The sequence below is a fragment of the Megascapheus bottae genome, chromosome 26 (assembly GCF_031878675.1).
Source record: "Megascapheus bottae isolate mThoBot1 chromosome 26, mThoBot2.hap1, whole genome shotgun sequence".
Lineage (NCBI taxonomy): Eukaryota > Metazoa > Chordata > Mammalia > Rodentia > Geomyidae > Megascapheus > Megascapheus bottae.
In genome coordinates this window covers 23,127,784-23,155,776 of record NC_143534.1, presented here as the reverse complement: position 1 = coordinate 23,155,776, position 27,993 = coordinate 23,127,784, and the positions used below count along the sequence as shown (strand labels likewise).

Sequence of the window (27,993 nt, the reverse complement as noted above, 5' to 3'; positions counted from 1 at the left end):
CCCGGAAATAAATTCTTAAAAATTTCCTGGGACACAAAACAGTGGCTAGAAATCTTACCCTCAGCTGGGTACCATGGGCTCACTGTAATGCTATCTACTCAGGAGGCTGAGATCTGAGGATCACGGTTGGATGCCAGCTGGGGCATCCAAGTCTGTGAGACTCAACTCCAATAAACTACTCAGAAAAAGCAGAAGTGGCACTGTGTTCAAGTGGTAGAGCACTAGCCTTTGAGCACATAGAGGCTCAGGGACAGCGCCCAGGCCTGGAGTTTAAGTCCCAGGACTAGGAAAGAAAGAAAGAAAAAACAAAAGAAAGAAGGGGGGGGTAGGAGGAGGAAGAGAGGGAGGGAGGGAGGGAATAAATAAATCTGTTACTCTCAACACTATCTTCATGGAGCATTTTTCTCTAAGGGCTATGGACATCATTCAAGTAGATAATATTTATGGGATGAATATTCAATAATTTTGGTAAAACCTTAAAGTGAATGTTTTAAGTTCTATATAATTGATATAAAAAGGTTGGAAAGCTGAAATGGATGCTGGTGGCTCATGCCTGTAATCCTAGTTATTCAAAAGGCTGAGACCTGAAAGATAAACATTTGAAAACAGTGTGAGGAGAAGGACCTGGCAGACTTCCAATTGGCCAGAAAAATGCTGGATTAGAGCCATGGCTCATATAGTAAGAAGGCCAACAATAGCTCCTGGCCCTGAAATGGTAGAAAACTTGAAAAATAAGTTTGTGTAAGTAAATGTATAAAAGTGTGTGGGGACCAAGACATGAGAAAGGGTATCAATGTATGTGAATTAATGCACCTCCTATCTGGCAAATATAATGTAACTCTTCTTTTAATTACAATAAAAAATATATGAAAAAAAAAGTGTGTCTCATCTCTTGTTGCCTGTACACACTTGATCACTTTTTTGGGGGGGAAAGGGACAATATCAGGGCTTAAATTTAGGGATCTTATACTTGCATGTATTTCTTTTCTCCTTCTTTCTTTCCTCTTTTTTTCTTACAGTTGTGGGCTTGAATTAAGGACCTGGAGGATATATATATATATACATATACATACATATGGTGGGTCATGGGGTTTGAACTCAGCCTGGACACTGTCCCTGAGCTCTTCAGCTCAAGCTTACACCTAACCTTTGAGCCAAGCCCCAACTTCCTGTTTTCTAGAGGTTGATATGGGATAAGAGTCTCAGGTCCTTTTATGCCCGGGCTAGCTTGGAACCTTGATCCTCAGATCTCAGCCTCCTGAGTAGCTAGGATTACAGGCATGAGCTACCGCGCCCAGCTAATTTAATAACACTTTTATTACAAATTGCAATTTTAAAAGTGTATAAGTGAAATCTTACTACACTAATTTTAAAAGGACAGCAGGGCTTGGAGGAGTTCTGGTTGAATATGTGCTTAGCATACACAAGGCCCTAGGTTCAATTCCCAGCCCCACAGGAAATAACAATAATAATACAAACAGATAAACAAAAAAGGCTTTTGTTTTAGTAATCTCATGTTTAAATTAAATTTGAGAGCATGGCTCAAAAGGTATAGAATCTGTTAGCATGAGGGCCTGAACTCAAATCCCAATACTGAAGAAAGAAAAGAAAAAAGTGGGCAGTAAAGAAAAACTACCAGGCCTGGGAATATGGCTTACAGGTAGAGTGTTTGCCTAACATGCATGAAGCCCTTGGTTTGATTACTCAGTACCATATACACAGAAAAGGCTGGAAGTGGTGCTATGACTCAAGCTGTAGAGTGCTAGCTAGCCTTGAGCAAAAAAAGCTCAGGGACAGAGCCCAGGTCCGGAGTTCAAGCCCCAGAACTGACAAACAAGAGAACCACAAAAAAAACCCAAAAAACTACGAGTATATATTCCTTAAAAACCTAAGTAGGAGCCAGGAGTTTGGCCTAGTGGTAAAGTGCCGGTTCAATTCCTTAAAACCACATACGTAGAAAAAGCCAGAAATAGTGCTGTGGCTCAAGTGGTAGAGCTCGAGCCTTGAGAAAGCCCAAGGACAACACTCAGACTCTGAGCTCATGTCCCAAGACTGGCAAAAAACAAAAACCTAAGTAGTCCAAGGTGGGCACTGGAAGTTTATGCCAGTAGAAGCCAAGATCTGAGGATCAAGGTTCAAAGCTATCCAAGGCAAGAAAGTCCATGAGACTGTCTCCAATTTACCACCAAAAATCTGTAAGTAGAGCTATGGCTCAAGTGGTAATGTGAGAGAAAAGCTAGGGGACAGCACCCAAGTCCTGAGTTCAAGACTTAGTACTAGCAACACACATACACACAAAACAAAAAACATGAGGTGGTCTAAGTAGGAGAAAAAAGAACCACATTAAGGTGAAAATAGCATCTGGTGGATCAAAGAACTTATATTAAATAATTGTGTGTGTGTGTGTGTGTGTGTGTTGGTTGTGGGGCTTAAACTCTGGGCCTGGGCACAGTCCCTGTGCTCTTCAGCTCAAGGCTAAAGCTCTACCCCTTGAGCCACAGTGCCACTACCAGTTTTCTGGGGTTAATTGGAGATAAGAGTCTCAAGGATATCTTTTGCCAGGGCTGGCTTTGAACCATGATCCTCAGATCTCAACCTCCTGAGTAGCTAGGGTTACAGGCATGAGCACCAGCTTATTAAGTAATATTTTGAATAATTTTGCAGGTTATCTTGGGCAGAACTATAAGCAATGTAACTGAGAATAATTTAAGTGCCTTTTACTTTACTATGTGCAGCTGTTGTTTACTAGTATGAAACTTTTGAGAATTCTACTCCACAAAGTTCATGTTTGTGTTTTGATAATGGTGGAATTTTGATTGACTCACCTTTCATATATGAGAATTCCAAGAAACTTGAGTTAAAGAGACTCATTCTAAAAAGTTCATAGTAAAACATAGCAGGAACACACAAGAATCGAGGACATGAAGAAAAAGAACAATTTGAAGCATTGGAGATAGCCCTTAATTGGTGAAGAAAGAAGATGGGTGAGGAACTAAAATTCTCTTTCTCTTTAGAGAAAAGTTGCTGAATTGAAAAACAATCAAGAATTTAAAAGTTGATGGCTTTTACTATGCTTATAGGAATTTACTTACTTATCGGCTATCTTAAATGTAATGTATATTGCTTGTAATGTTCTTTGATAATTCTAAGACTATCTCGATTGCCATATTTCAGATATATTCTCCAGAGTCACAGCAGATTTTCTTGGATGAGAATCATGTAACTGCTTTAAACTAGAACCCAGTGCTTCCGGCTGGCTAGGCATGCACTCTCCTATGAAGCCATGCCCCCCCAACTTCACCTAATTGTTAAACAACAAACCTGTCACTAAGATTTGTACTTCCCATGAGGATTTTGTTAAGCTTAGCTCACTTTCTTTGTGCTGCAAGAAGATTTAAGTCCTTTCTTAAGTCTGACTGTTTTTTCTTATTTTAGATAGCACCTTATTCCAACTTACTTCCTAGATTTTATGTGAAAACGTGAGTTGTGGGCCAGGAGCATAGCCTAGTGGTAGAGTGTTCATCTAGCATGCACAAAGCTCTGGGGTTTGATTCCTGGGGTACCACATACACAGAAAAGCCAGAAGTGATGCTGTGGCTCAAGAGATAGAGCTCTAGCCTTGAAAAAAACCTAAGGACAGTGCTCAGGCCCTGAATTCAAGTCCCAGGACTGGCAAAAAAAAAAATCAGTAAAACTGATACCTGTTAAATTATCTTTCAACTATTAAAAAAGTAATGCTTATATATGGAAAAGATTGAGTTTGCTCATTTTAATTTTATTTCTTGAACAGGGACACAGGTTATAAAAGACATATACAGAGAAATATCTAGAGAGCTGGAAGTATGGCCTAGTGGTAGAGTGCTTGCTTAGAATGCATGAAGCCCTGGATGGATTCTACTCCTTGGTACCACATACACAGAAAAAGCCAGAGGTGGTGCTGTGGTTCAAGAGTGAAGTGCCAGCCTTGAAAAAGCTCAAGAACAGTGCCCAGGCCCTGAGTTCAGTTCAGGACTGGCAAAAAATAAATAAATAAATAAATAAATTAATTAATTAATTAATTCCAGTGAAATAAACTCTGATCTAAAACCCAAAGAGACACACTGTTTCTATTCTAGACATTTAGTTATAACATTCTTTTTTTTCTAGAAAAATGGGATTAAGATCAATGAAAGTAGATCTCCTCCGTGTATAAATATGTATGTATTATCTAAAGTATGTAAAATGATTCTAAAAAGTTTAAATGATAGTAGTTTCTTCTCAAATGAAATGATTATCAGTGGACACAGGTGGCTCATGCCTGCAATCCTAGCTACTCAAGAGGCTGAGATCTAAAGATCACAGTTCAAAGCCAGCTGGGTAAAAAGTCTGTAAGACTCTAATCACCAATTAACCATCAGAAAACAAAGTAGAACTGTGACTCAAAGTGGTAGAGTACTAGCTTTGCGCAGAAAAGCTCAGTGGCTAGGTCCTGATTTCAAGCCCCACGACTGACCAAAAAAGCAACACACACACAAAAAAAAAAGAAAGAAAGAAAAAAAGGGGGGGAATAATTATTTGTGGGCTAGGAATGTGGCTTAGTGCTAGAGTGCTTGCCTAGCATGCATGAAGCCCAGAATTTGATTCTCAGTACCACAGAAACAGAAAAAGTGGTATGGTGGCTCAAGCAGGAGAATGTAGCCTTGAGCAAAAGAAGCTCAGGGAAACAACCCTGAGATATCACCTTACTCCAGTCAGAATGGCTAATATTCTGAATTCAGACAACAGAAAATGCTGGTGGGATGTGGAGAAAGAGGAACTCTACTGCACTGCTGATGAGAATGTAAACTAGTACAGCCACTCTGGAAAGCAGTCCAGGTTCCTCAAAAAAAAAACAATAAACCTTTCCTATGACCCAGCCATATCACTCTTAGGCATCTACCCCAAGCAACATGAATCAGGATATGATAAGGACACCTACACATCCACATTCATCACTGCACTGTTCACAATAGCCAAGATATGGGAACAACCCAGATGCTCTACTACAGATGAATTGATGAAAAAAATGTGGTACCTATATACAATGGAATTCTATAAGTCATCAGAAATGATAAAAATAATGGCATTCACAAGGGAATATGTGAAACTAGAACAAATCACTTTGAGTGAGATAAGCCAAGAACAGAGAGGCAAACAACACATTGTCTCCCTGATATGGGGGTGTTAGATTTAAATATAATGAGACATAACGAAGTAAACAGGACTCAAGATACCCATAAACGTGAGATCAAAAGAAGACAGTCACCAGAGAAAAACATCAAATTATTATCCCAAGCACCCCTTCATATGTACATAAAATAATCCAGAGAGTGAAAAGAACCCCAAAGATAGGCAACAAAGCACCTTTTTTTAATTTGCCCTATTGTTTTTTGCTGACTCTGTATTGTCTGCCTCATCTATGGTTGCAAACATGGGTATATCTGAAGAAAGGGGGGAGGAGGGCACAGAAGCAGAGGAAAGCAGATGAAAAACTGTAGCCATGAGGCTTATCACCACTTGTATGAATTAATGATGGATGAAAATGAAGTAAGCAAGGGTAGGGAGGGAGGGAGGAAAGAAATGTACATATTACCCCATCAGGAAGAAATAAATTTATCATCAATGTCTGAAGGGTTAAACTTTTTTCTTCCTAGTAAAACTTGAGGTCTTTGCATTTTGCATTATTCATAAGCTTTGTAAATCAGAATGATGATCCTTATCAGTGTGAATATAAAAATGATTATCTATATAATTATTAAATCTCAATAAAGAAAAAAAAGCTCAGGGCACTGTCCCAGGACTGACAAAGAAAAGAAAAAGAAGGAAAAGTAAGAAGAAAAGCCAGAAGCATAGTCTAGTGGTAGAGTGCTTGCCTAGAATGCATGAAGCCCTGGGTTGTATTCCTTGGTACCACATACAAAGCAAAAGCCAAACGTGGTGCTGTGGCTCAAGTGGTAGAGTGCTAGCCTTGAGAAAGCCCAAAAACAGTGCTCAGTCCATGAGTTCAAGCTCTAGGACTGGCAAAAGAAAAGAAATAATTATTTCCAGGCTGAGAGCACAGCCTAGTGTTAGAGTGCTCACCTAGCTTGCATGAAGCCCTGGGTTCGATTCCTCAGTACCACACACATAGAAAAAGCCACAAATGGTGCTGTGGTTCAGGTGGCAGAGCACTAGCCTTGAGTAAAAAGTGTGCAAGGACAGTGCCCAAGCCCTGAATTCAAGCACCAGGACTGACAAAAAAAAAAGAATTTCCATAAACAAGTGGTATTAAAGGTCTCCAAAATGCATTAAGAGCGGCAATATCGTTTTGTGTGAAGCATACAGAGCAATCACACCTGTAGACACACATACAGCCCCACCACAATTTCTCCTTAAAGAAATTGCCAAGATCTAATGCAAATAAGAACACCTAAGAATCCATGAGCTCTTCTTGGGGAAACAGATAAATCTATTTGCAATTATGCTGCATGCTAGTAGTTCTCATGTAGAACACCTGACACCAAAGCACAGGCAGGAGACAGAGGAGCTGGTTGGAACAAGTCTAAAGAACAGGAATGAGATTGCCACAGACAAGACATTCCTCTGTGTCATTTCAGCAATGGACGTCTTCTCCTTTTTCCCATTACCTCCTTCACTCTCACCTTCACGGCCCGGCCTTGACTTAGCAAATGGTCAAATCCAGCTCTTTCTTCCCTTCCTCACATCCTCTCAGCTTAAACATTTTCTCCACACTACATCTCACTACATCAGACTTGCACTGTTGACACCTCCAAGCATGGACTTGCTTTGTAAGGGTATGGTGAGAATTCCGGGGCAATATTAGGATATGCCAAAGAAATGCCAAAACAACAGCCTCATAGGTCATCCTGCTTCCCCCCACCATTTAATGTCTTAACTGTTTAAATTTTTCCAGGTATTGCTACTTTTTAAAGAAAAAAAAAGAAGCTAAATATAAAATTTTAATAAGTTATTTAGATAGTATTTAATATTGTATCGATTTTAATATCAAGGCAATTTTTTTCGTAAGTTCGCTCCATTACTCCTTCCCCTTTTTTCTTTCTAGTTCTTGTATTTCTTTTAAAACTATTTTTGTTTATCTAATGTTCTTTATTAGAGGGCAAAAAAACAACCCAAAAGACCAACAACCACTAGTGCTTTTGTTAGTGGGAAAATAAAAGCACAGAATGAACAGTTCATTAAAATGCACAAGACTAAATGTGAGTATATCTGTTTATTTAGAGCTTTCATAGTGTAAAATTTCAAATTAAGCCATCTATCCAATTACTATAGTTTTAAAAGTTAAATCACTTTTCATTCTCTGAAGAAAAACTGTGGTACAAGTTAACAGTAGCAAGTAGTAAAAACAGAATTACATTTAAAACATAACTTAGAGAACATTAATTACCTCTTTTAGGTTAGCAAGGGTGCTATTGATAACAAAAGCCAACAAGAATAAAATACAGATGTTTATAGCTTATGTTTGCATGCATCATAAAAACAATAATTTTAGACCTTTTCCTGGAAATAAGTTAAAAACATATAAATAGGAAAGCCCCTCCCTTTAAGTTATTTTTAATATGATTTTTTTATGATTAGCAATAAAAGTTTTTACTTTTCAGCTATCAGTATCACTTCTTTAACATTTTATGGTATACAGTTTAGTTATTAGTGATGGATTTAAAAATGGAACAAGTCAATGAGAAAAGTTGAGTTGCTTCAGGACAACTAGAGGATCCTTAGCAGGGCTGTATTGTAGGGAATTGCAGCATACATACTGTATTGTAGGGAATTGCAGCATACATACTGTATTGCCCCGTGCTAGTCTGATAAATGCTAGTTGGTACTGCCATAGCGATGTTAGGAGGTGTTCCTTCTTCCTCTGATTTTTCTTCTTCAATCTTGGGAATACCAGGCACATCCGAGGAAAGTTCATTCAGTATTTTTCTAAAATATCATAGAATAATAGAAGTAATCAGGATAGATAAAGTCAGAAAAGTATCTGACTTAAGCAACTGGACCCCCTTCATATATCACCTTTATAATGAACAACTTTTTTAATCAGAAAAAAGTTATAAAGGGAGAACTGATTTGACCTAGGATTGTTCTACTTTTCCGGACCAAGTATCATTCCAGAAGGAAACTGAGTTAACTCACCTATAAGAAGGTCTTCGTGAAAGGATTTCTCTGCGTTTATGCGGATCAATTACACCTTCTGATTCTGCAGATTCATCTGTCTCTGCAATTGTTGCTACCTACAACACAAGATTTTTTGAAATACATAGTAAAATACATGATCTTACCCATTTATAAAATAGTGGTGGGGTCAGGAGCTCGGCCTAGTGGTAGAGTGCTTGCCCAGCACATATGACCCAGGTTTGATTTCTTGGTACCACATACACAGAAAAAGTTGGAAGTGGTGCTGTGGCTCAAGTGGTAGGGTGCTAGCCTTAAGAAAGCCCAAGGACAGTGCTCAGGCCCTGAGTTCATGCCCCAGGACTGGCAAACAAAACAAAACATACAGTGGTTAGGCCAGTACCTGGTGCTCCTGTCTAGAATCCTAGTCACTTAAGGAGGCGGAGATCTGAGGATCATGGCTCAAAGCCTGCCTGGGCAGAAAAGGTCATGAGACTCATCTCTAATTAACAGCAAAAAACAAAAGGTAGAGGTGTGGCCTTGAATGAAAAAAAACTTAAGTGACAGTGCCCAGGTCCTTAGTTCAAGTTCTAGTACTGGCATCAAAAGTAGAGAAAACACACACACACACACACACACACACACACACACACACACTCCCCCCAAACAAACAAAAAAAACAGTGGTTAAGGATCTTCGTATGTAGCACTGAGTGAATGTGGCTGAACAATTGGCAGAGCAGTGAATTGGCACGACCAAAGTACAGACACAAATATGTCAGTTGTTGAAAGTGTATGTTTGGCAAGAAACACAGAAAATAATAAATGCTATGGAAATAGTAGCTTCACAGAATATGACAAAAAGCATAAGGTATTTCAGACCCACGATCCTAAGCCCAACTGTGCTCTTATAAATCAATCAGTGGATGAGTTATCAAATGAGTAACAGAGACAGCAAAAATTGCTAAATTTCTCTGCTCTCTTCACAGAATTACAGTTGAGTTGAGCTGGGCCTTCCCCTCAAAGAATAAAGAATATTTAAAGAAGCAAATCAGGTTGTTATAAGGGGGAAGGTTAGGATTTAATGGTGGAAGACCTTGAAGGTCAAAACAGGAAATTTGTTCTTAAACTGGAAGTAGAAGTATCCTTCTGCAATCACAATGCGTGGTCAGCTGAAACATAAAGATCATCAATTCAAGGCCAATCTGGGCTCCACAACAAGATCCTGTCTCAAAAACAGTTATTTTCTCTTTAAAAGAAGTATCAGGGAGTGGGTGCTAGTAGCTCCCGCCTGTAATCCTAGCTACTCAGAAGGTTGAGATCTGAGGATTGCAGTTCAAAGCCTGCCCAGGCAAGGGAGCCTAAGGACAATGCCCCCCCACCCCGGAGTTCAAGCCACAGGACTGGCAAATAAATAAATACTTTTTTTTTTTTTTTAAGTATCAAGGAGCCAGGAGTTTGGCCTAGTGGTTTTGCCTAGCATGCATGTCCTGGGTTCAATTCCTTGGTACCACATACATAGAAAAAACCCAGAAGTGGTGCAGTGGCTCAAATGGTAGTGCTTTATCCTTAAGAAAATTCAAGGACATTGCTCAGGCCCTGAGCCCAAGCCCAGGACTAGCAAAAAAGAAAAAGGAAAAAAATTATCAGATTGGGGCACTGGTGGTCCACACCTATAATCCTAGCTACTCCAGACGCTGAGATCTGAGGATTGTGGTTCAAAGTCAGTGGGGCTTTGAGAGTTGATGACACTCTTAATGTCAATAAACTACTGTGGCTCAAGAGGTAGACTGCCAGCTTCAAGCCAAACAAACTCAGGTACCCTCTCAGGAGGCCTTGAGATTGGGCCCCAGAACCTCCCTCCCCCCCTGGAAAAAAAGTATCAGAGCTTTTATGATAATTTCACTTTTCAAGTCAGGTACTAATACAATAATGTGATTTTTTTTTTTGTGGGTCATGGGGCTTGAACTCCGGGCCTGGGCACGGTCCCTGAGCTCTTCAGCTCACGGCCCTACCTCTTGAGCCACAGCCCCATTTCCCAAATAATGTGATTTTTACAAGAATGTAGTAGTAAACATAATTTCTACATTAGCATCCTGCTGTCAATATATTTAGCCATGTAACGAGTACAGGGAAGCTAAATTTATAAAACTCAATGTAATATTACTATTGCATGAGAATTTGATTTGAACAAGTTAAATATCAAGAATGAGAGTAAGACTCAGTATATAATCTGTGGAAAATGACCTATGCAACTTGTGAACATTGATGAAAGAAGAAAAAAATGTTTCTGTATTAGACAACCATATCTCCCCATTTTACCCTGGGCTCCCACACCTGTCTAACAACCAGACCAACAAACAAGCCAACAACCAAAGATCATGCCAACAGATTGATCTGTCCATTTTCCAATACACAGGAACTCTTATAACAAGATCCACCTGCATGTATCTCTACAATTACATAATTCATTTAACAACAACCAAGTCTACTGAATACAGGACAATACTTTCTTCTGTTTGAAACAAAGTAGACATTTTTGTGCCCCAATAAAAGCTATGATACAAAGAAAAAACTTTGCTTTATATAATTGGAATCAGAAAGAGAAACAAAAGATCATCATATAAAAGTAAGTGGTGCTGGGTGCAAGTGGCTCACAATTGTAATCCTACTAATTCAGGTAGCTGAATCTGGGGATCACAGTTCAAAGCCAGCTCTGGTAGGAAAGTCTATGAGATACTTATCTCCAATTAATTTAAAAAAAAATAAAAGGAATGGTGAGACAGAGGAAGGGTGGATAAGAATGTGTAAGGGGATGACATCAATCAAGGTATTTGTATTCACAAACTGCTTTGTTAAATGGCAACTCCTTAACTACTTGGTTATCTCATATTGTTACAGTATCTGGCTTTGTTATCTGATATATTGGATACATTTGTATTTGGTTATTTGAAATTGGATAGGGAAGGGGGGAAAACAAGATGAGGGGTGGGGGTGGGGGGGAGGGAAATGGGGACCAAGACATGAGAAAGGGTATCAATGTATGTGAATTAATGCACCTCCTATCTGGCAAATATAATGTAACCCTTCTATTAATTACAATAAAAAATATATGAAAAAAATAAAAAATATTTTAAAAAATGCAGTGCCCCATTTATACTCATTGAACCACATCACACCCACAGGCAAAGACACTGCTAAGCATGTACATCTCCATTTTCCCCCTTATCAATTAGGTCAAAACATTTAAAGCTGATCTCAGAAAGGAACAGAAAGAAATTTAGTATGCTTTAAGGGCATGTATAAAACCAATCACATCTACAAAAGCCAGGCTTCAAGCTGAAGGGACTACGGCATATATATAGCATCCACATCCCCTCAGGTTAGATTGGTGGATATAGGTCAGTGGCACAACACATGTCAAACATCACACGGCTCTGGATTTGATTCCCAAGCAACAAAGTCAACCAACAAATTACAAGGTCAGGAAGTAGTGCTGTGGCTCAAGGGGTAGGGCAGTAGCCTTGGAGCTCAGGGTCAAGTCCCATGACCGACCAAAAAACAAACATACAAACAAACCAACAAATTATAATTCTTCGTGTGTGTGTGTGTGTGCCTGTGTGTGATGGGGCTTGAACTCTGGGCCTGGGCATTGTCCCTGAGTTCTTCAGCTCAAAGCTAGTGCTCTACCACTGGGCCTGGGTAATATCCCTGAGCTTTCCAGCCCTATCCCTTTTCTAGTGATTAATTGGAGATAAGAGTCTCACAATCTTTAGTGCCTGGGCTGCCTTTGAACCGAGATCCTCAGATCTCAGCCTCCTGAGTAGCTAGGATTACAGGCCACCTGGCCTGGCTCTCATATTACTTCTAAGGACTGCAAAATAAACTTATGTGAATTCTCATGAACATGGTACTGACAACACAACCTTTATTAATAACCTGCATTAACCTTTATATTACTGTATTTTTATCAGACATCTTCTGCAAAGAACCCCTGAGATATTATTTTAAAATAATTGGTGAGCACCGTTAAAAAAAAAACAAAAACTGAATCTAAATACAGAACAGCTCAAAGACATGGAGTGCTTCTCTAACAATGTCTCATTCTGAAAATTAAAATAAAAACAACAAAACTCCAAGTCATTTTGTTTGGGGGCACAGGCTATCACTACGTAGTCTATGCTGGCCTCAATCTTGAGGTCATCCTGACCCAGTCTCTTGAGTGCTGATATTAAAGGCATATATCACCATGCCCAGCCTAAGCACTAAGTCTAAAGTCTATTTACCTAGCAGGACACAACACACTACTGCATGGAAAAGAAAAAAAAATCTAAAAAGATATGATTATCAAAGCTCCATAAAGAAAAATGATGAGAAATGAATTAATGAAAGGCTAACCACCCAGGAAGGAAGCTAACCTGAACAGTTTGTATTTGTGGTGACTGAATAACCGATGGCTGTGGTGTCTGAATTATTCCCTGGACCTGTACAGTTTGGCCTGAAGGTAACTGCACTAGAGTCACAGCTGGGGAGCCTCTTCCGGTGCCTGATCCAGCTACAGAAACCTGCAAAAGTGATCAGCATTGAGGATTAAAGCTGGACCTTTTGGGGTTGTCATTTTTGCTTATTTTTAAGAAGTACCATTCCCTAACATGACTGGCCTACCTCTCATTTCTTACTTTTGCTTCTAAGAGATGACAGACAGGCAGGCGTACTTACCATTAGGAAGTGTTCACTGTCCTGGAGCTGTCATTCTCTGATGTGACAGATACTAAAGAACCCATGCGCCTCACTTTTGGTGCCCATGCTTCGGTGGAGGAGAATGTTCTCGGTGTAAAGTTCTAAAGCAGTTAAACTACCTCACTACCACCTCACAGCCACTAACAGTGATGCCCTCCTGTTGAGATCACACTGTAAACTCACTTTCTCTAACATAAGAGAAATTAGAAAGAACTTCAGTGTGGTGAATTGTTTTGCAATAAGTAAGTTTTGCATGAAAATTCTAGGACTGCTTTAGCTGATACTCTGTCACAATAAGGCGTGCCTGTAATCCTAGGTACTTAGGCTGAGATATGAGCTATGAGAATCAAAGTTCAAAGCTAGCCTGGGTAGGCAAGTCTGTGGAACTCTTATCTCCAATTCATTACCAAAAAACAAAAACAAAAAAGTAGAGCTATAGCTCAAGTGGTAGAGCACTAACCTTGAGTAAAAGAGCTCAAGAACAATGCCTAGTACCTAAACTCAAGCCCTAGGACCAGGAAGAAAAAGTCACAATTGGATGCCTCTTAAAATCACAGGGGAAAAATCTGCACAAACAAAAGAAGTTCCTAGACTATCGAGCCCTTTAATGTGTGTGATCTAGGAAAAAACTTCCAGTCTGAGAGCTGGAGTGGCTTCTGCCACCAATGACCTTTCCCAGAGGTGGAGCATGGAGTTAGAGAGAGGCCCAGAAGCAGCATTCAGCTCTGAGCAGAGAGGTGCAGTAAGCCCCCAGGCCTCACAGTGGTTAACAGGGTCCCCCACCAGCAAAACACAGTCCCTCCATGCCCCTGCACTCAAAACCTATCCCAGTTCCTAAGTATTAAACAATTCTGTCTTATACGCCAGTGTAATTTAGAAACTCTAGTTTACTTATTTACTTATTCATTGACTTACTCAAACATTCAAAAGCCATAGAAATAAAAGAAGCCACCAATTTCTATCTGTAGCAGTGGTAGAACTTTGGGATCTTATGTAATTTTTAAGGAAGTCTCTGTGTGTGACCTCACTTTTAAGGAACTTTTAATAACTGGGTTTAAGCTGGGCACTGATGAGTCACACCTGTAATTCTAGCTACTCGGGAGGCTGAGATCTGAGGATAGCAGTTTAAGGCCAGCCCAGACAGGAAATTCCATGAGACTCTTATCTCCACTTAACCACCAAAAGGCTGGAAATAAAACTGTGGCTCAAAAGCACTAACCTTGGGCACAAAATCTCAAAAGCCTGAGTTCAAGCCCTAGAACCAACATAAAACAAAACCTGATTTATAAGTTGGTATGCTGGCAGTACCCATATCATCATTACTTGTGAGTACAGGCAGGAATATTGAGAGTTCAAGGCTGGCTACGGATATATAATAAGGCTTTGTCTCAAAACTGAAACAATAATAATAAAAATGGGCTGGGGATATGGCTCAAGGGGTCACGTACATACCTAGTAAATGTGAGGTCTTGAGTTCAAATCCTAGCTCAGAAAGACAGGGGGGCTAGCCTTACAACAAATAACTAAGGTTTATTACCAATATCATTTGCTTGAAAGGCAACTTCTCTGGAAAACCAAAAGTTAAAAATGTTTTACCCAGCCAGGCACGGGTGGCTCACACCTATAATCCTAGCTACTCAGGAGATTGAGATTTTAGGTTCTTGGTTCAAAGCCAGACCAGAGAACTAAAGTCCGTATTATTTCCAATTAATCGCCAGAAAACCAGAACCGGTGCTGTGGCTCAAGTGGTAGAGCATTTAGTCTTGAGATGAAGAGCTCAGGGACAGTGCCCAGGCCCAGAGTTCAAGCCCCATGACCAAAAATCTTTTACCCATGCAAGAGTTTGTGTTAAACAGTGCCCTAAGTGCATTAAAGTATAAAGTAAAATTGATAAAACTAACACTCAAGGAAAAAAGCATAGCCAACATTAAAGACTGGTTGTTCCACTTTGGAGGCCGAAGATGGTGTGAGTACATGGTGAACCCTGAACAAAAGGAAAGCTTTGTATACGAGCCAGAGCTTGAACCAGACCTTGATCTGAACTAGATAACAACTGGACAAAAAGAGAGCAATGAGGGCAGAGGCCACCATATACACAGCCCAAGAGGCCATTTCAGCCTGCCTGTTGCCATGGATCTTAGACTTCAGAGGGAAAGAAGAACAGCCACAAGGAGTAGACTTAGCAACTACAAGGTCAAAAGAAAAGAAAAAGTGGACTGGGGTCCATGTCTGAAGCAGTGGAGCTATAATGCCTTCCTACAAAGCACAAGACTGAGGTGGGGTGGGAGTGAGGGAGACAGAGACAGAAAAGCAGAGAGACATAGACAGAGATAAAGACAGATACACAGATACAGACATGGATAAGACCGGAGAAGAAGGGAAAGAAGGGAGGGGCAAAAGGAGGAAGGAAGGAAGGGAGGGAGGGAGGGAGGGAGGGAGGGAGGAAGGGAGGGAGGGAGGGAGAATTTTTATAAACATCAGCACAAAAGCAACTTTATAAAAAAGACCTCCACAAATGGAGAAGCCTCAGTGGTAGCACTAGAGGCCTTCATTGTCCCCCCTATAAAACCCACCATGTATCTTCCCATATGTACATGAACCAATAAATAGGCTTTAAATATTTTTTTTAAAAAGACCTCCACCTACCAGGCACTGGTAGCTGCGGCCTGCCAGATAGGAAAGACTCCATGAGCCTCTGATCTCCAATTAACTGCCTAAAAGCCAGAAGCAGAGTTATGACCCATGTGGTAGAATGCTAGCCTTGAGGAAAAATAAAATCTCAGGGACAATACTCAAACCCTAAGTTTAAGCCTCAGGATTGGCATCACAAACAAATAAACAAAAACCCCACACAAGACATCTACTTTGGTGTTGGCAAATTACCAAAATGTTCCCCTTTCTCCACACAACTAATCCTCAAAACTTTAGTCTTTGAATACTTGTACCTTTAATATTCTAACAACCTCAGAACACTTTTACTTGCTTCTACAAATCTACTGGATTTCTACCTAGTAGAAGCTGGTCAGAATTTACTAACCAGATCCTGGTAAGTACAAGCTTCATTTTCAGATTTTGCTCATTCTTGTAATGAAAACATACTTGCTACAGCAGATTTCAAGCTACTACTACTAAACAAGCTATTGAAAACCACATTGGAAAAAAAGATAAATGGTAGTAGAAATTACAATGGAGACTTTCAAATATTCACTTGCACTATACACATTTGTGACTTAAGTTATTCTTTTATTTAGTCAATGATATTTTTCTTGAAGGCTGCCACGGTTTAGTGTAGAACAGTGAGAGCCTCTGCCCACCCATCAGAGACAAACAGAAAACAGAGAAACAAATAATGTAGAGTGGTGCTCAGTCCAGCAAAGAAAAAAAAACAAAGCAGGGTAAGAGATTGGAGAGTGACTAGATAGGCAAATATGAAAGGAGGCTGTTAGGGACAGAAAGGGTCATTTGCAAGAAAAGCCTAAAGGAAAAGAAGGCAAAAGTCACAGAGAAACCTTAGTATATCTTTAGTACATCAGATATTCAATTGACCAGAAAAACAAGCTAAAAACACAAAAGGCTACATATATGAAATGTTTATTAAGAGTATGTAAAAGAATGTAATAGAAGTGTAGCTCATGTCTTTAATCCTAGGTACGTAGGAGACTAAGACCTGATGATCTGCCAGGGCAGACAAACCCAAAAGACTCATCTCCTATTAGCCAGCAAAAACTCAGAAGTGGAGCTGTGACCATGTGGCAGAGCGCTAGCCTTGAACACAACAACTAAAGGACAGTACCCAGGTCCTGAGTTCAAGCCCTGTTGTCAGCACCAAAACCAAAACCAAAACCAAAGGTGCCAATGGCTCATGCCTGTAATCCTAGCTACTCAGGAGGCTGAGATCTGAAGATCTCAGTTCAAAGCTATCTGGGCACAACAGTCCATGAGAGTCTTATCTCCAATTAACCACCAGAAAACTGGAAGTGAAACTGTGACTTAAGTGGTAGAGCTTTGAGCTGAAGAGCTCAGGGACAGCGTCCAGGCCCAGAGTTCAAGCTCCATGACCACCACCACCAACAACAACAACAAAAATAATGTGCACAATGACTGTACAGTACATACAATTTACCTTTTGTTCCAGATCCTCTGAAGAATAATCTTCTTCTATGGGATGTCTGAAACATAGGTTATGCTGATGCCACCACATCCACTGAGAAGCCTACTACAGATAGTAGTAATCTGAAGAAACAGGTAAAGATGGTACCCCTGATAGCCTTATTTGGCTCTGCAACTTTAAAAAAAAGTCCTAATAATGACACTTAAGACTGGGAAAACCTCACAGTGGAGTAGCACAGCATTTGATCAGCACCTAGTGGATCAGCTCCAGTCTGTAACCAAGTTTCCTCACGGTGGGGTTTATGATGTCACAGTGCCCCCTGACAGTGTCACAGAGCTAAGGCCTACATGCAAGGGACAGTTAATAAAGGAGGGATTAAAGTGACATGAATTCACAATATAGCACGTGACTGCCTCAGAGACCAGCGTTCTATGCTATCTAGTTTAATGTTGTGGACATTAATAAAAACTCAGTAATAGTTGAAACCAGGTGTTGAAAACTGTCTTGATTTTGTATATTAGTCTTTTTAGGGAAAACAATAGTGTGTTGAAATGATGCAACTATTTTAAAGTTGAAAACAAAATTATATGATGAATATTTGAATGACGATGTTGAACATCTTAATTTTTTTTTTAATAAAATTCCTATTTTAGCTGGGTGCTAGTGCACCCTACTGCGCTGCCGGTGGGATTGTAAGCAAGGTCAGCCACTCGGGAAAGCAGTGTGGAGGTTTCTTAAAGAACTGAAAATAGACCTTCCCTACGATCCCCCCATACCACTCCTGGGCATCTACCCTGAACATCATAACCAGGATATGATAAGGACACCTGCTCAGCTATGTTCATCTCTGCACTATTCACAAAAGCCAGGCAATGGAAACAATCCGGATGCCCTATTGCAAATGAATGGATACAAAATATGTGATATATATATATATATATATACACAAACACAATGGAATTCTACTTAGCCAACAGACAAGATAAAATAATGGCATTCACAAGGAAGTAGATGAATCTAGAGCAAATCATGTTGAGTGACACAAGTCAAGACTAAAGGAACAAAAGGCACATGGTATCCTTAATATGTGGCTATTAGAGCCAAACAGTACAAAAGCAATGACTCTTGCGTACCCATGCTATGAATATGGTATTGGAAATATAAACACAACTACATAGACATAAAAATCTATGACTCTATAGACATAATGTTTTAGTACATAGATTAATATGTAACTATGACATACAAACCCTCAGCCTAATTTTAATTATGTTCTAAAATCTAAGTGCCAGTGATTGCATGGATTCCCTTCTTGAATATTTGTTTGTTAAATACGTCATTTGAAATATGATGCAAAAAATCAATAATAAATTCTTTAATAAAAAAGTAAGTGACCCTTTCAAATATCTGATGATTACATAAACACCAGCATCAAGCTATTTATAAAGATGTAAAGTTAATTTGTCAGTAGTATTTGCTGAAACTGTTTTGTTGAATTACTTCTTAATTTTTTCCAACTGAATAAAGAACAGATTTCTACTCTGAAAAAAAAAATTCCTATTTTAGCTGAGTGCTAGTGGCCCCCATCTGTAATCTTAACTACTCAGGAGGCTGAGATCATATCTCAGGATCATGGTTTTGAAGCCAGTCCTGGCAGAAAAGTCTGTGAGACTCTTTCTTTTTCTTTCTTTCTTTCTTTTTTCTTTTTTTTTTTTTTTTGTGGGTCATGGGGTTTGAACTAGGCCTGGGCACTGTCCCTGAGCTCTTCAGCTCAAGGCTACTGCCCTAACCTTGAGCCAAGCCTCACTTCCTATTTTCTAGAGGTTCACTGGAGAAAAGAGTATCAGGTTCTTTTGTGCCTGGGCTGGCTTTGAACCTTGATCCTCAGATCTCAGTTTCCTGAGTAGCTAGGATTAAAGGCGTGAGCCACCATGCCCAGTTAAGTCTATGAAACTCTTATCTCCAATTAACTACCAAAAAGACAGAAGTGGAGTAGTGGTTCAAGGAGTAAAGTGCTAGCCTTGAGTGAATAAGCTCAGAACAATGCCTATGCCCTGAGTTCAAGTACCAAGACTATCACACACACACACACACACACACACACACACACACATACACACACACACACACACCAATTTTCTATTTTGTTGTGCTAAATGAAGACAAAAAAATATGAAGGCAGGAACGTAGCCTAGTGATGAGTTCTCACCTTGCATGCACAAAGCCCTGGGTTCTATTCCTAGGTACTACATATACAGAAAAAGCTAGAAGTGGCACTGTGGCACAAATAGAGTGCTAGTTTTTTGGGATTTTTTTTGTTTTTTGTTTTGTTTTGTTTTGTTTTGCCAGTCCTGGGCTTGGGCTCAGGGCCTGAGCACTGTCCTTGGACTTTCTCAAGGCTTAGCACTCTACCACTTGAGCCTCAGCATCACTTCCAGATTTTTTCAATGTATGTGGTACAGAGGAATCAAAACCTGGGTCTTTGTGCATGCTAGGCAAGCATTCTACCACTAGGCCAAACTCCTGGCCCCTAGAGTGCTAGCTTTGAGCAAAAAGCATCCAAGAGCTGGACTCCGTGGTTCACACCTGTAATCCTAGCTACTCAGTAGGCTGAGATCTGAGGATTGTGGTTCAAAGCCAGCTTGAGCACTAATGAATGTGAGATTCTTATCTCCAGTTAATCACTAGAAAATGGAAAGTGGGGCTGTGGCTCAGAGGTAGGGGTAGCCTTGAGCTCAAGAGCTCAGGGACAATGCCCAGGCCCAAAATTCAAGTCCCACAACTGAAGAAAAACAATAACAACAACAACAACCAGAAGTGGAGCTATGGCTCAAAGTGATAGAGCACTAGCCTTGAGCAAAAGAGCTCAGGGACAATGGCCAGGCCCTGAATTTAAGTCCTACAACTAACAAAAAAATAAAGAGCCAGTCCCTAGATGGTGGCTCATGCTGGTAATCTTAGCTATTCAGGAGTCTGAGATCTTAGGAGAGAGTTTCAAAGCCAGCCCAAGAAAGCCTGTGAGACCCTCTATCTCCAATTAAACACCAAAAAAAGCAGAAAGTGGAGCTGTGGCTCAAGTGGTAGAGCACTAGTCTTGAACATAAAACTCAGGAACAGTGCCAGAGTATGAGTTGAAACCTTAGGATTAACATTAAAAAAGAAAAAAGTTGGTTGTCAGGTGCCAGTGGCACACACACCTATAGAACTAGTACTAGTTACTCAGGAGCTTGATATCTGAGGATTGCAGTTTGAAGCCAGGCAGAAAAGTCCCCAGGAGACTCTTACCTCCAATTAACCACCCCCCCCAAAAAAAAGAAAGAAAGAAAAAGAAAAAGGATGGAAGGAAGGAAGGAAGGAAGGAAGGAAGGAAGGAAGGAAGGAAGGAAGGAAGGGGTGCTGTGGTTCAATGTGGTAAAGCATTAGCCTTGAGCTGAAGAGCTTAGGAACAGTGCCCAGACCCAGAGTTCAAGTTCCATGACTGACAAAAAAAAAAAAAGGAGTAATAATAACCGGTGCTGGTTTAAAGCCAGCCTGTGCAAGAAGTCTATGAAACTCTTATCTCCAATTAAGAAGCTCAAGTGCCCAAGCCCTGAGTTCAAGCCCTAGGACAAGTGCACACATGCACACCTACACACACATACACACATGCACACAAAATAATAATAATAATAGCTGTATATTGGTAATTGAGCGCTGAGGATCACAGCCTAGTCAGGAATGTCTGTGAAAATTTTTTTAAAAAAATCTCTAACTAGGGGCTGGGAGTTTGGCCTAGTGGTTAAAGTGCTTGCCTAGCATGCATGAAGACCCGGGTTCGATTCCTCGGTACCACATACATAGCAAAAAGCCAGAAGTGGTGCTGAGGCTCAAGTGGTAGAGTGCTAGCCTTGAGAAAATCCAAGGACAGTGCTCAAGCCCTGAGCCCACACCCAAGACTGGCATAAAAAAAAAATCTCTAACTATCAAAAAGCCAGAAGTGGCTCAAGTGGTAGAGCACAAACCTTGAGCAAAAAGCTCAAGGACAGTGCCCAGGTCCTACTGTGTTCAAACCCCAGGACTAGCATGAAAAAAATATATATATTATTATTATTATATCTGGAGACATAAGTGGTAGAGCGTCATATCATCCTAGCAAGCTTAAGGTCCTAGGTCAAACCTCTGTACTATAGGGGGGAAAAAACGAAAAGAGCATTAAGGTCCTGACTGAAGTATCTGGAACTAAGTATTGTGCTTACCTCCTTTTCTGACAGCCAGTTATTTATTTCATCTAGGTAGCTCATACAGATGTGAACCACCAGCCGCTTGACTCCATCTCCAATTAATCTGCAAAATCGAAGCTGGAGGCCTGGCACAAGTAGTATAACACCAGCTAAGCAAGTAGCTGAGTAAGCTGAGGGCTGGATTTTAGATGTCTGCCACTATACCCACTAGTTTGTTTTTAATTTTTAACTATTATTATTAAGTAGTTGTACAAACAGGTTACAATTCCATAACTCAGATTAAGAGTACAACACTAAAAAAAAAAAAAAAGACAAAAGAAAAAATCTGAAAGTAAAAACAAAAAAAGAATACAATACTTTTTGGTCAATGTTATCCCTTTCTTTTTTTTCCCCCATTTTGCTCCTCCCACCTATTTTGACCAAATACTTCAAATATATAGAAAATAGAAAATCTATGAATCTGCGCTGCAGGTTGACTAACAGTATTCGATATACTTGCGAATTTTTAAAACACTAGAAATGTAAATGGTATTTTCCCCCTAGTTCTTAGATTTGGATTTCTCAGAAGTTTCTGTCCCCCACTCCCCACTTTTTTATTTAAAGCATTTCACCCTCGTTCTCATTCCTTTGTCCTACAAACCCATTCTTCTCTACTATTTCACCAATTTCTTCAAGATTCAATACTTAGAAATCCCCACATCCATGCCTCTTATTTAATCTTTATCCTTCTAACACCTATTTCCTGTCCACTGGATTCTCATTCTTTTCTCAGACCTCATAATCCATTGGTTCTTTTTTTTTCCTGATGTCATTACTGAGGCTTGAATTCTGGACCTAGCAGCTATCCTTTGTGTTTTTTCTTAAGACTGGATCTCTACTACTTGAGCTATAGCTCTGCTTCTGGCTTTATGGTGGTTGCTTGGAGAGAAGAGTCTCATGGACTTTCCTGCCCCAGCTAGCTATAAACTATGATCTTCAGATCTCAGCTCCTGAGTAGCTAGGATTAGACCTGTTGTTGTTCTCTGGTTTCTCATGGCTGGCCCTCTTAGCAATTTGTCAGATTTACAAGGCTGGGTGCTGCCAGCCTGATGGTCCTCACAACTGCAAACTGGAAGCTGCTGTGGCTTAGCAGTAGAGTGCTTGCCTACCATGCACAAAGCCCTGGGTCAATTCCTTAGTACAAGGGCCTGGAGTGTAGCCCTGAGGTAGAGGGCTTGAGTAGCATGCATGAAGCCCTGGATTTGAATCTTTGGTACCACATACACAGAAAAAGCCGATGTGTCACTGTGTCTCAAGTGGCAGAGTGCTAGCCATGAGCAAAATGTGTCCATGGACTGTGGACAGTGCCCAGGTCCTAAGTTCAAGTCCCAGGACTTGCCAACCAACAACAACAAAAAAAAATAAAATAAATAATTCCTTAGCACCATATAAACAGAAAAGGCCAGAACTGGCACTGTGGCTCCAGTGGTACAGTGATGGCCTTGAGCAAAAAGAAGCTCAGGGAGAGTACTTAAGCCTTGAGTTCAAGTCCCACAACTAGTACAAAACAAAACTGGGAGCCTGCTGTTCTGTATTGTCCTCAAAATCCTTGGAAGAAATGACAGGTAGCCAGAACCTAAAGAGATGAGATTGGTAGAGGGAAGAAGCGGGGTGTGTGTGTGTGTGTGTGTGTGTGTGTGTGTGTGTGTTGGTACTGGAACTTGAACTCAAAGGCCCTCACTAAGCTTTCTGACTCAATGCTAAGGTTTTACCATTTGAGTCACCGTCATTTTAAGTTATATACTAATTAAAAATAAGAGTCACAGATTTGTCTGTCTGGGCTGGCTTTGAACGTCAGTCCTCAGATCTCAGGCTGCTGAGTAGCTGGATAGCAGGAGTGAACCACCAGCAGTGGGGTGTCCAGGTTTGCTTTCTACTATGACATGACACAGAATGGCAAAATTATAAAAAAAAAAAAAACTCTGTAAAAGGGCTGGGAGCGTGGCCTAGTGGTAGAGTGCTTGCCTAGCATGCACAAGGCCCTGGTTCGATTCCCAGGAACCACATACACAGAAAAAGCCAGAAGTGATGCTGTGGCTCAAGTGGCAGAGTCTAGCCTTGAGCAAAAAGTGTCCAAGGCCAGTGCTCAAGCCCTGAGTTCAAACCCAAGACTAGTTAAAAAAAAATTAGAAAAAAGTATAAGGTATTTTTGGGGGCCAGCAGTTTGGCCTAGTGGTAGAGTGCTTGCCTAGCATGCACAGAGACCTGGGTTCAATTCCTTGGTATCATATACATAGGAAAAAAACGGAAATGGTGCAAAGGCTCATGTGGTAGAGCTCTAGCCTTGAGAAAATCCAAGGACAGTGCTCAGACCCTGAGCTCAAGCCCAGGACTGGCAAAAACAAACAAACAAACAAACAAACAAAAAACCCAACTCTGTAAATTCCCAATTTGTTTTTAAAAAGCATATTCAAAGCTGAGTGCCAGTAGCTCACTCCTGTAATCCTAGCTACTAAGAAGCGATCTAAGGATCATAGTTCGAAGCCAGCCCAGGTAGAAAAGTCCCTGTGAGACGCTTATCACCAATTAACCACTCAAAACCCCAAAGTGGAACTGTGGCTCAAAATAGTAACACTCTAACTTTGAGCAAAAGAGCTGGGGACAGTGCCCAGGCCCTGAGTTCAAGCTCTACAGCTGACAAAAAAAGTTATATAAAGAATATAAACAGATGATGATAATGACAAAAAAATCTTTGGATGTTAAAATTAAGAAAGCTTCATGTTCTTTATCATAATAATGTAATTTGTTAATTTTCTACAATCAACATTTTTTGAAAAAGCAAGTAAAACATTACCCACTTCCCCCCCCCCCCCAAGAAAAAGGCCAGCCTGCTTGTCTTCAGGGTGACAAAGAAGGTTGCCAGGGAGACACAGTTCCACAGAACACTTACAGAAAACCTCCAGGGAACGAGTGGGTGTTGGAAGCTTGAAAGGAGAAAGAAAAGCAGGAGCAGTGGAGGAGGCCCGGTTTGGGGGTAGAAGGAATCTCATAGAAATTAATCCAGCCCAGGACAACCTGAGAAAGGCCTGTTGTCCTCTATTCAGTCAGCCAATGGGTCTTTCCTTATTCACTTTCCCTTTAAGATTTTGGTAAAATCTTAGTGCCTTCCTGTGTCCTACATTATCATGGCTCTACCAGGTATGCTGGCACTAGCATTAAGCAAAAGATCAAGGGGGCGGGGTGTTTGGCCTAGTGGTAGAATGCTTGCCTAGCATGCATGAAGACCCAGGTTTGATTCCTCGGTACAGCATACCTAGAAAAAAGCCGGAAGTGGTGCTGAGGTTCTAGTGGTAGAGCTCTAGCCTTGAGAAAGTCCAAGGACAGTGCTCAGACCCTGAGCTTAAGGACCAGGACTGGCAAAAAAAAAAGATCAGGGACAGTGCCCAGGCCCTGAGTTCAAGCCCCAAGACTGGCATACATTATGTACATACTTACAAACATACATACATACATACATACATACATACATACATACATACATACATACATAGCTCAGGAAGAGCACCCAGGCCCTAAATTCAATCCCGGGGATTGGCACACACATACACACACAAAACAACCTCTCCACCTTGCAAACACCTACTCATCATGTCTAGCTCAAAAAAAAATCTCATGTGACGTGCTCTTAGTCTCTGAGCACTCCCTCCTCTGCATTCCTTATTCATTTTGTACTTGCAGTTTACAGCAGTTTGAATGCTACTATCATTATTATGAAAGTCCTGTCTACTCCACTGCACCAGGAGATAGTTAAAGCAAGGAATTATAAATCTACAGATAAGCCAGGTGCTGGTGGCTCACGCCTATAGTCCTAGCTACTCAGGAAGCTGAGATCTGAGGATCACAGTTCAAAGCCAGCCCAGGAAGGCAAGTCCATTAGACTCTTAAATACAGTTAACCACCAGAAAATCAGAAATGGTGCTGTGGCTCAAAGTGGTAGAGTACTAGTCTTGAACAGGAAAGCTCAAGACCAGGCTCAGAGTTCAAGCCCCACAACTGACGAAAGAAAACCAAACTTTACATTTAGAATAGGGCCTAAACACAGTGGGCATTTAATAAGTATTTAATAAACTGATAAATAAATTTGCTTGCTTTTTACTATATTTTTGTGCATATGTGTGCCAATCCTGGGGCCTGAACTCAGAGCCTAGACACTGTTCCTGGGCTTCTATGCTCAAGGCTAGCACTCTACCACTTACGCCACAGCTCCTCTTCTGCATTTTTGGTGCTTCATTGGAGATGAGAGGTTCACAGACTTTCCTGCCACAGCTGGCTTAAAACTTTGATCCTCAGATCTCAGCCTCCTGAATAGCTAGGATTACAGGCGAGAGCAACCAGCAATGGGTTACAAGTTTTTTTTATGCAGTGGGGAGGGAGGGGGGGAAAGGGATGAATGATTTTTTTATTTTTATTTTTTGCTTTTAAAAAATTATCAAAGTAGAGGCTGGAGTTTGACCTAGTGGTAGAGTGCTTGTCCAGCATGCACAAAGACCCAGGTTCAGTTTCTCAGGGCCACATACATAGAAAAGCTGGAGGTGGTGCTGTGGCTCAGTAGTAGAGCACTAGCCTTGAGGAAAGCCCAAAGACAGTGCTCAGGCCCTGAGCTCAGACTCCAGGATTGGCAAAAAAGAAAAAAATCTAAGTAGTCGTACAAAGGAGTTTCTACTTATAAAGCAGTTTATGAATACAAAATATTCTGATCAATGTCTTCTTTCAACATTCTTATCCTTTCCAACCTACTCCTTCCCTCACTCATTAATTTTATAGGAGATGAGTTAGCTTCTTGACTCCATTTCTTCCCCTCTTCATGTGTCTACCTCTTTCCCCTTGGCCCCACTCTACCTCATTCGAGTACCTGCTTCCTGGTGTTTCTGGCTACATATTTTTATTTACACTAGTACCAGAGAGGTTTGGGTTCCATTATAACATTTCCACACGTGCATACAATTTATCAACCACATCCACTATGTCCTTTCTCTTTCCTGAAACATTTTCAACAGGCTTTATTCTATTTCATCCATGCAAGCAAACTGATTTCCACCATATTCTTCCTCTTACACCTCCTTCTGCTACCCATCCTCCTCCCTGTGGTGTTCATCCCCCTCAACCATGCCTGCCCTGCTTGCCTTTCATTTCTCCATTGTCTTAATGTGTACTAAATGCATCAAAGACTCCTCTATGGTGCTCAGATGTTATACATAGACTAAACCTTGCACAGAACCATCACCTCTACTGCTTTCTTCTGCCCCACCCCAAACCTCCTAATGCACACTTCATACATAGTTACAGTGTATTTACAGGTTACTGATCCTCCATCTTCCTTTTTCCTCTTCCCTTTCCTAATCTTTCTATAGAGTCCCATAGTTAAGAGTCATGTTCTAGTTATGCTATTTTTTTTCTCAGTCATGGGATTTGAACTCAGAGCTTTGAGCACTGTCCCTTGGTTCTTTTGCTCAATGCTAGCACTCTAGCTCTTTGAGCCACAGCTTCACTTTGGCTTTCTGGTGATTAATTGGAAATAAAAGCCTCATAGGGACTTTCTTGATCTGGCTGACTTTGAACTGTGATCCTCAGTAGCTAGGAATACAGGTGTGAGCTACCAGCGCCCAGCAATAGTACACAGATAACTTAGATAAGTTTTAGGAACTAAAATAAAAGGCATTAACTGGAGCCAGTACACTCTGAATGAAGTCAACTCATTCAAAGATCTATCCAAAAACATATTAAAGATGAACCCAAATACATGACAATAAACAGTTAGATTTCTGCCATCTTCAGAGGGAAGAATGTCAGAAGTTTATCAATTGGGAATTAGCAATGCACTCAGGTAACAATCTGAGTATTACATATTATGGGGTTTTGTTTGATGGCAGTAGTGGAGATTGGACAATAGCGGAGGTCTGTTACAATCAAGTAAATAGAATATATGTCTTCCCCACTGAGCACTGATAACCAAGAAATAAAGGAAAAACAAAATTAAGCCCAGTGCCTTGGCTCATGCCTGTAAACCTAGCTATTCAGGAGGCTGAGATCTGAAGATCAAGGTTCAAAGCCAGCCTGGGCACTAAAGACCATGAGACTCATCTCCAATTAACCACCAGAAAATCGCAAGTGGTGCAGTGGTTCAAGGGGTAGGGTGGTAGCCTTGAGCTGAAGAGTTCAGGGACAACGCCCAGGCTCAGAGTTCAAGTCCTACAATCGACCAAAAAAAAAAGATGAAATTAACTGAAATTAAAAAAAGAACTCACATGACATGATACATTATACAAGAATCTAAGCATTCACACACAGTGAGAACAAAGGAGCATATTCTTAGGCAAGAATCACAAAGCCCCAATGTCTGTGGGAATATAATCATCTAAAATAATTATCAAAAATTATTTATCAAATTATTTATCATATTTTTTAAATATAAGGGGGGGGAAAGACACATGGTTCTCACTGTCACAGAACTAGCTTTCATCAGTGCCTGCTTGTGGCCTACCTGAGCTAGAGTGGGGATTGAATTCTGGCCACTCTGAGTTTGCATATGACCAGAATCTCGTTCTACCACAGAATTTATTATGCTTCCATCCTGCGGAGATTCAACTGTTTCCATGGTCATTTGTCTGGAAAGATGACAAAAAGGGAAAAGTATTAAGGCTCTGACTGTAGTATCTGGAAATACTGAGTATTTTTCTTACCTTGCATTCTGCCTTGTAAATTCCCCAAACTTAAGGCAACTTCTCTGCTCACT

The 27,993-nt window shown here is 40.6% G+C and overlaps 1 protein-coding gene across 9 annotated transcripts in view; it reads right to left on the bottom strand.

Annotated features, from left to right (window-relative positions):
* Crem (cAMP responsive element modulator) overlaps window positions 1-27,993 on the bottom strand; it is an 83,637-nt gene that overhangs the window by 28,026 nt on the left and 27,618 nt on the right. For 3 of the 9 annotated variants that reach the window (XM_090319134.1, XM_090319135.1, XM_090319136.1), the window contains exons 3-6: window positions 27,742-27,865; window positions 12,569-12,715; window positions 8,173-8,270; window positions 7,823-7,962 (exon numbers count right to left, since the gene is read on the bottom strand). In XM_090319134.1, the coding sequence (XP_090175260.1) occupies window positions 7,823-7,962; window positions 8,173-8,270; window positions 12,569-12,715; window positions 27,742-27,865 (509 nt within the window). Of the gene's footprint in view, window positions 1-7,822; window positions 7,963-8,172; window positions 8,271-12,568; window positions 12,716-12,869; window positions 12,980-17,013; window positions 17,283-27,741; window positions 27,866-27,993 lie in introns of those variants that run through there. The other 6 variants (XM_090319138.1, XM_090319139.1, XM_090319137.1 and 3 more) reach the window with 5 other exon arrangements.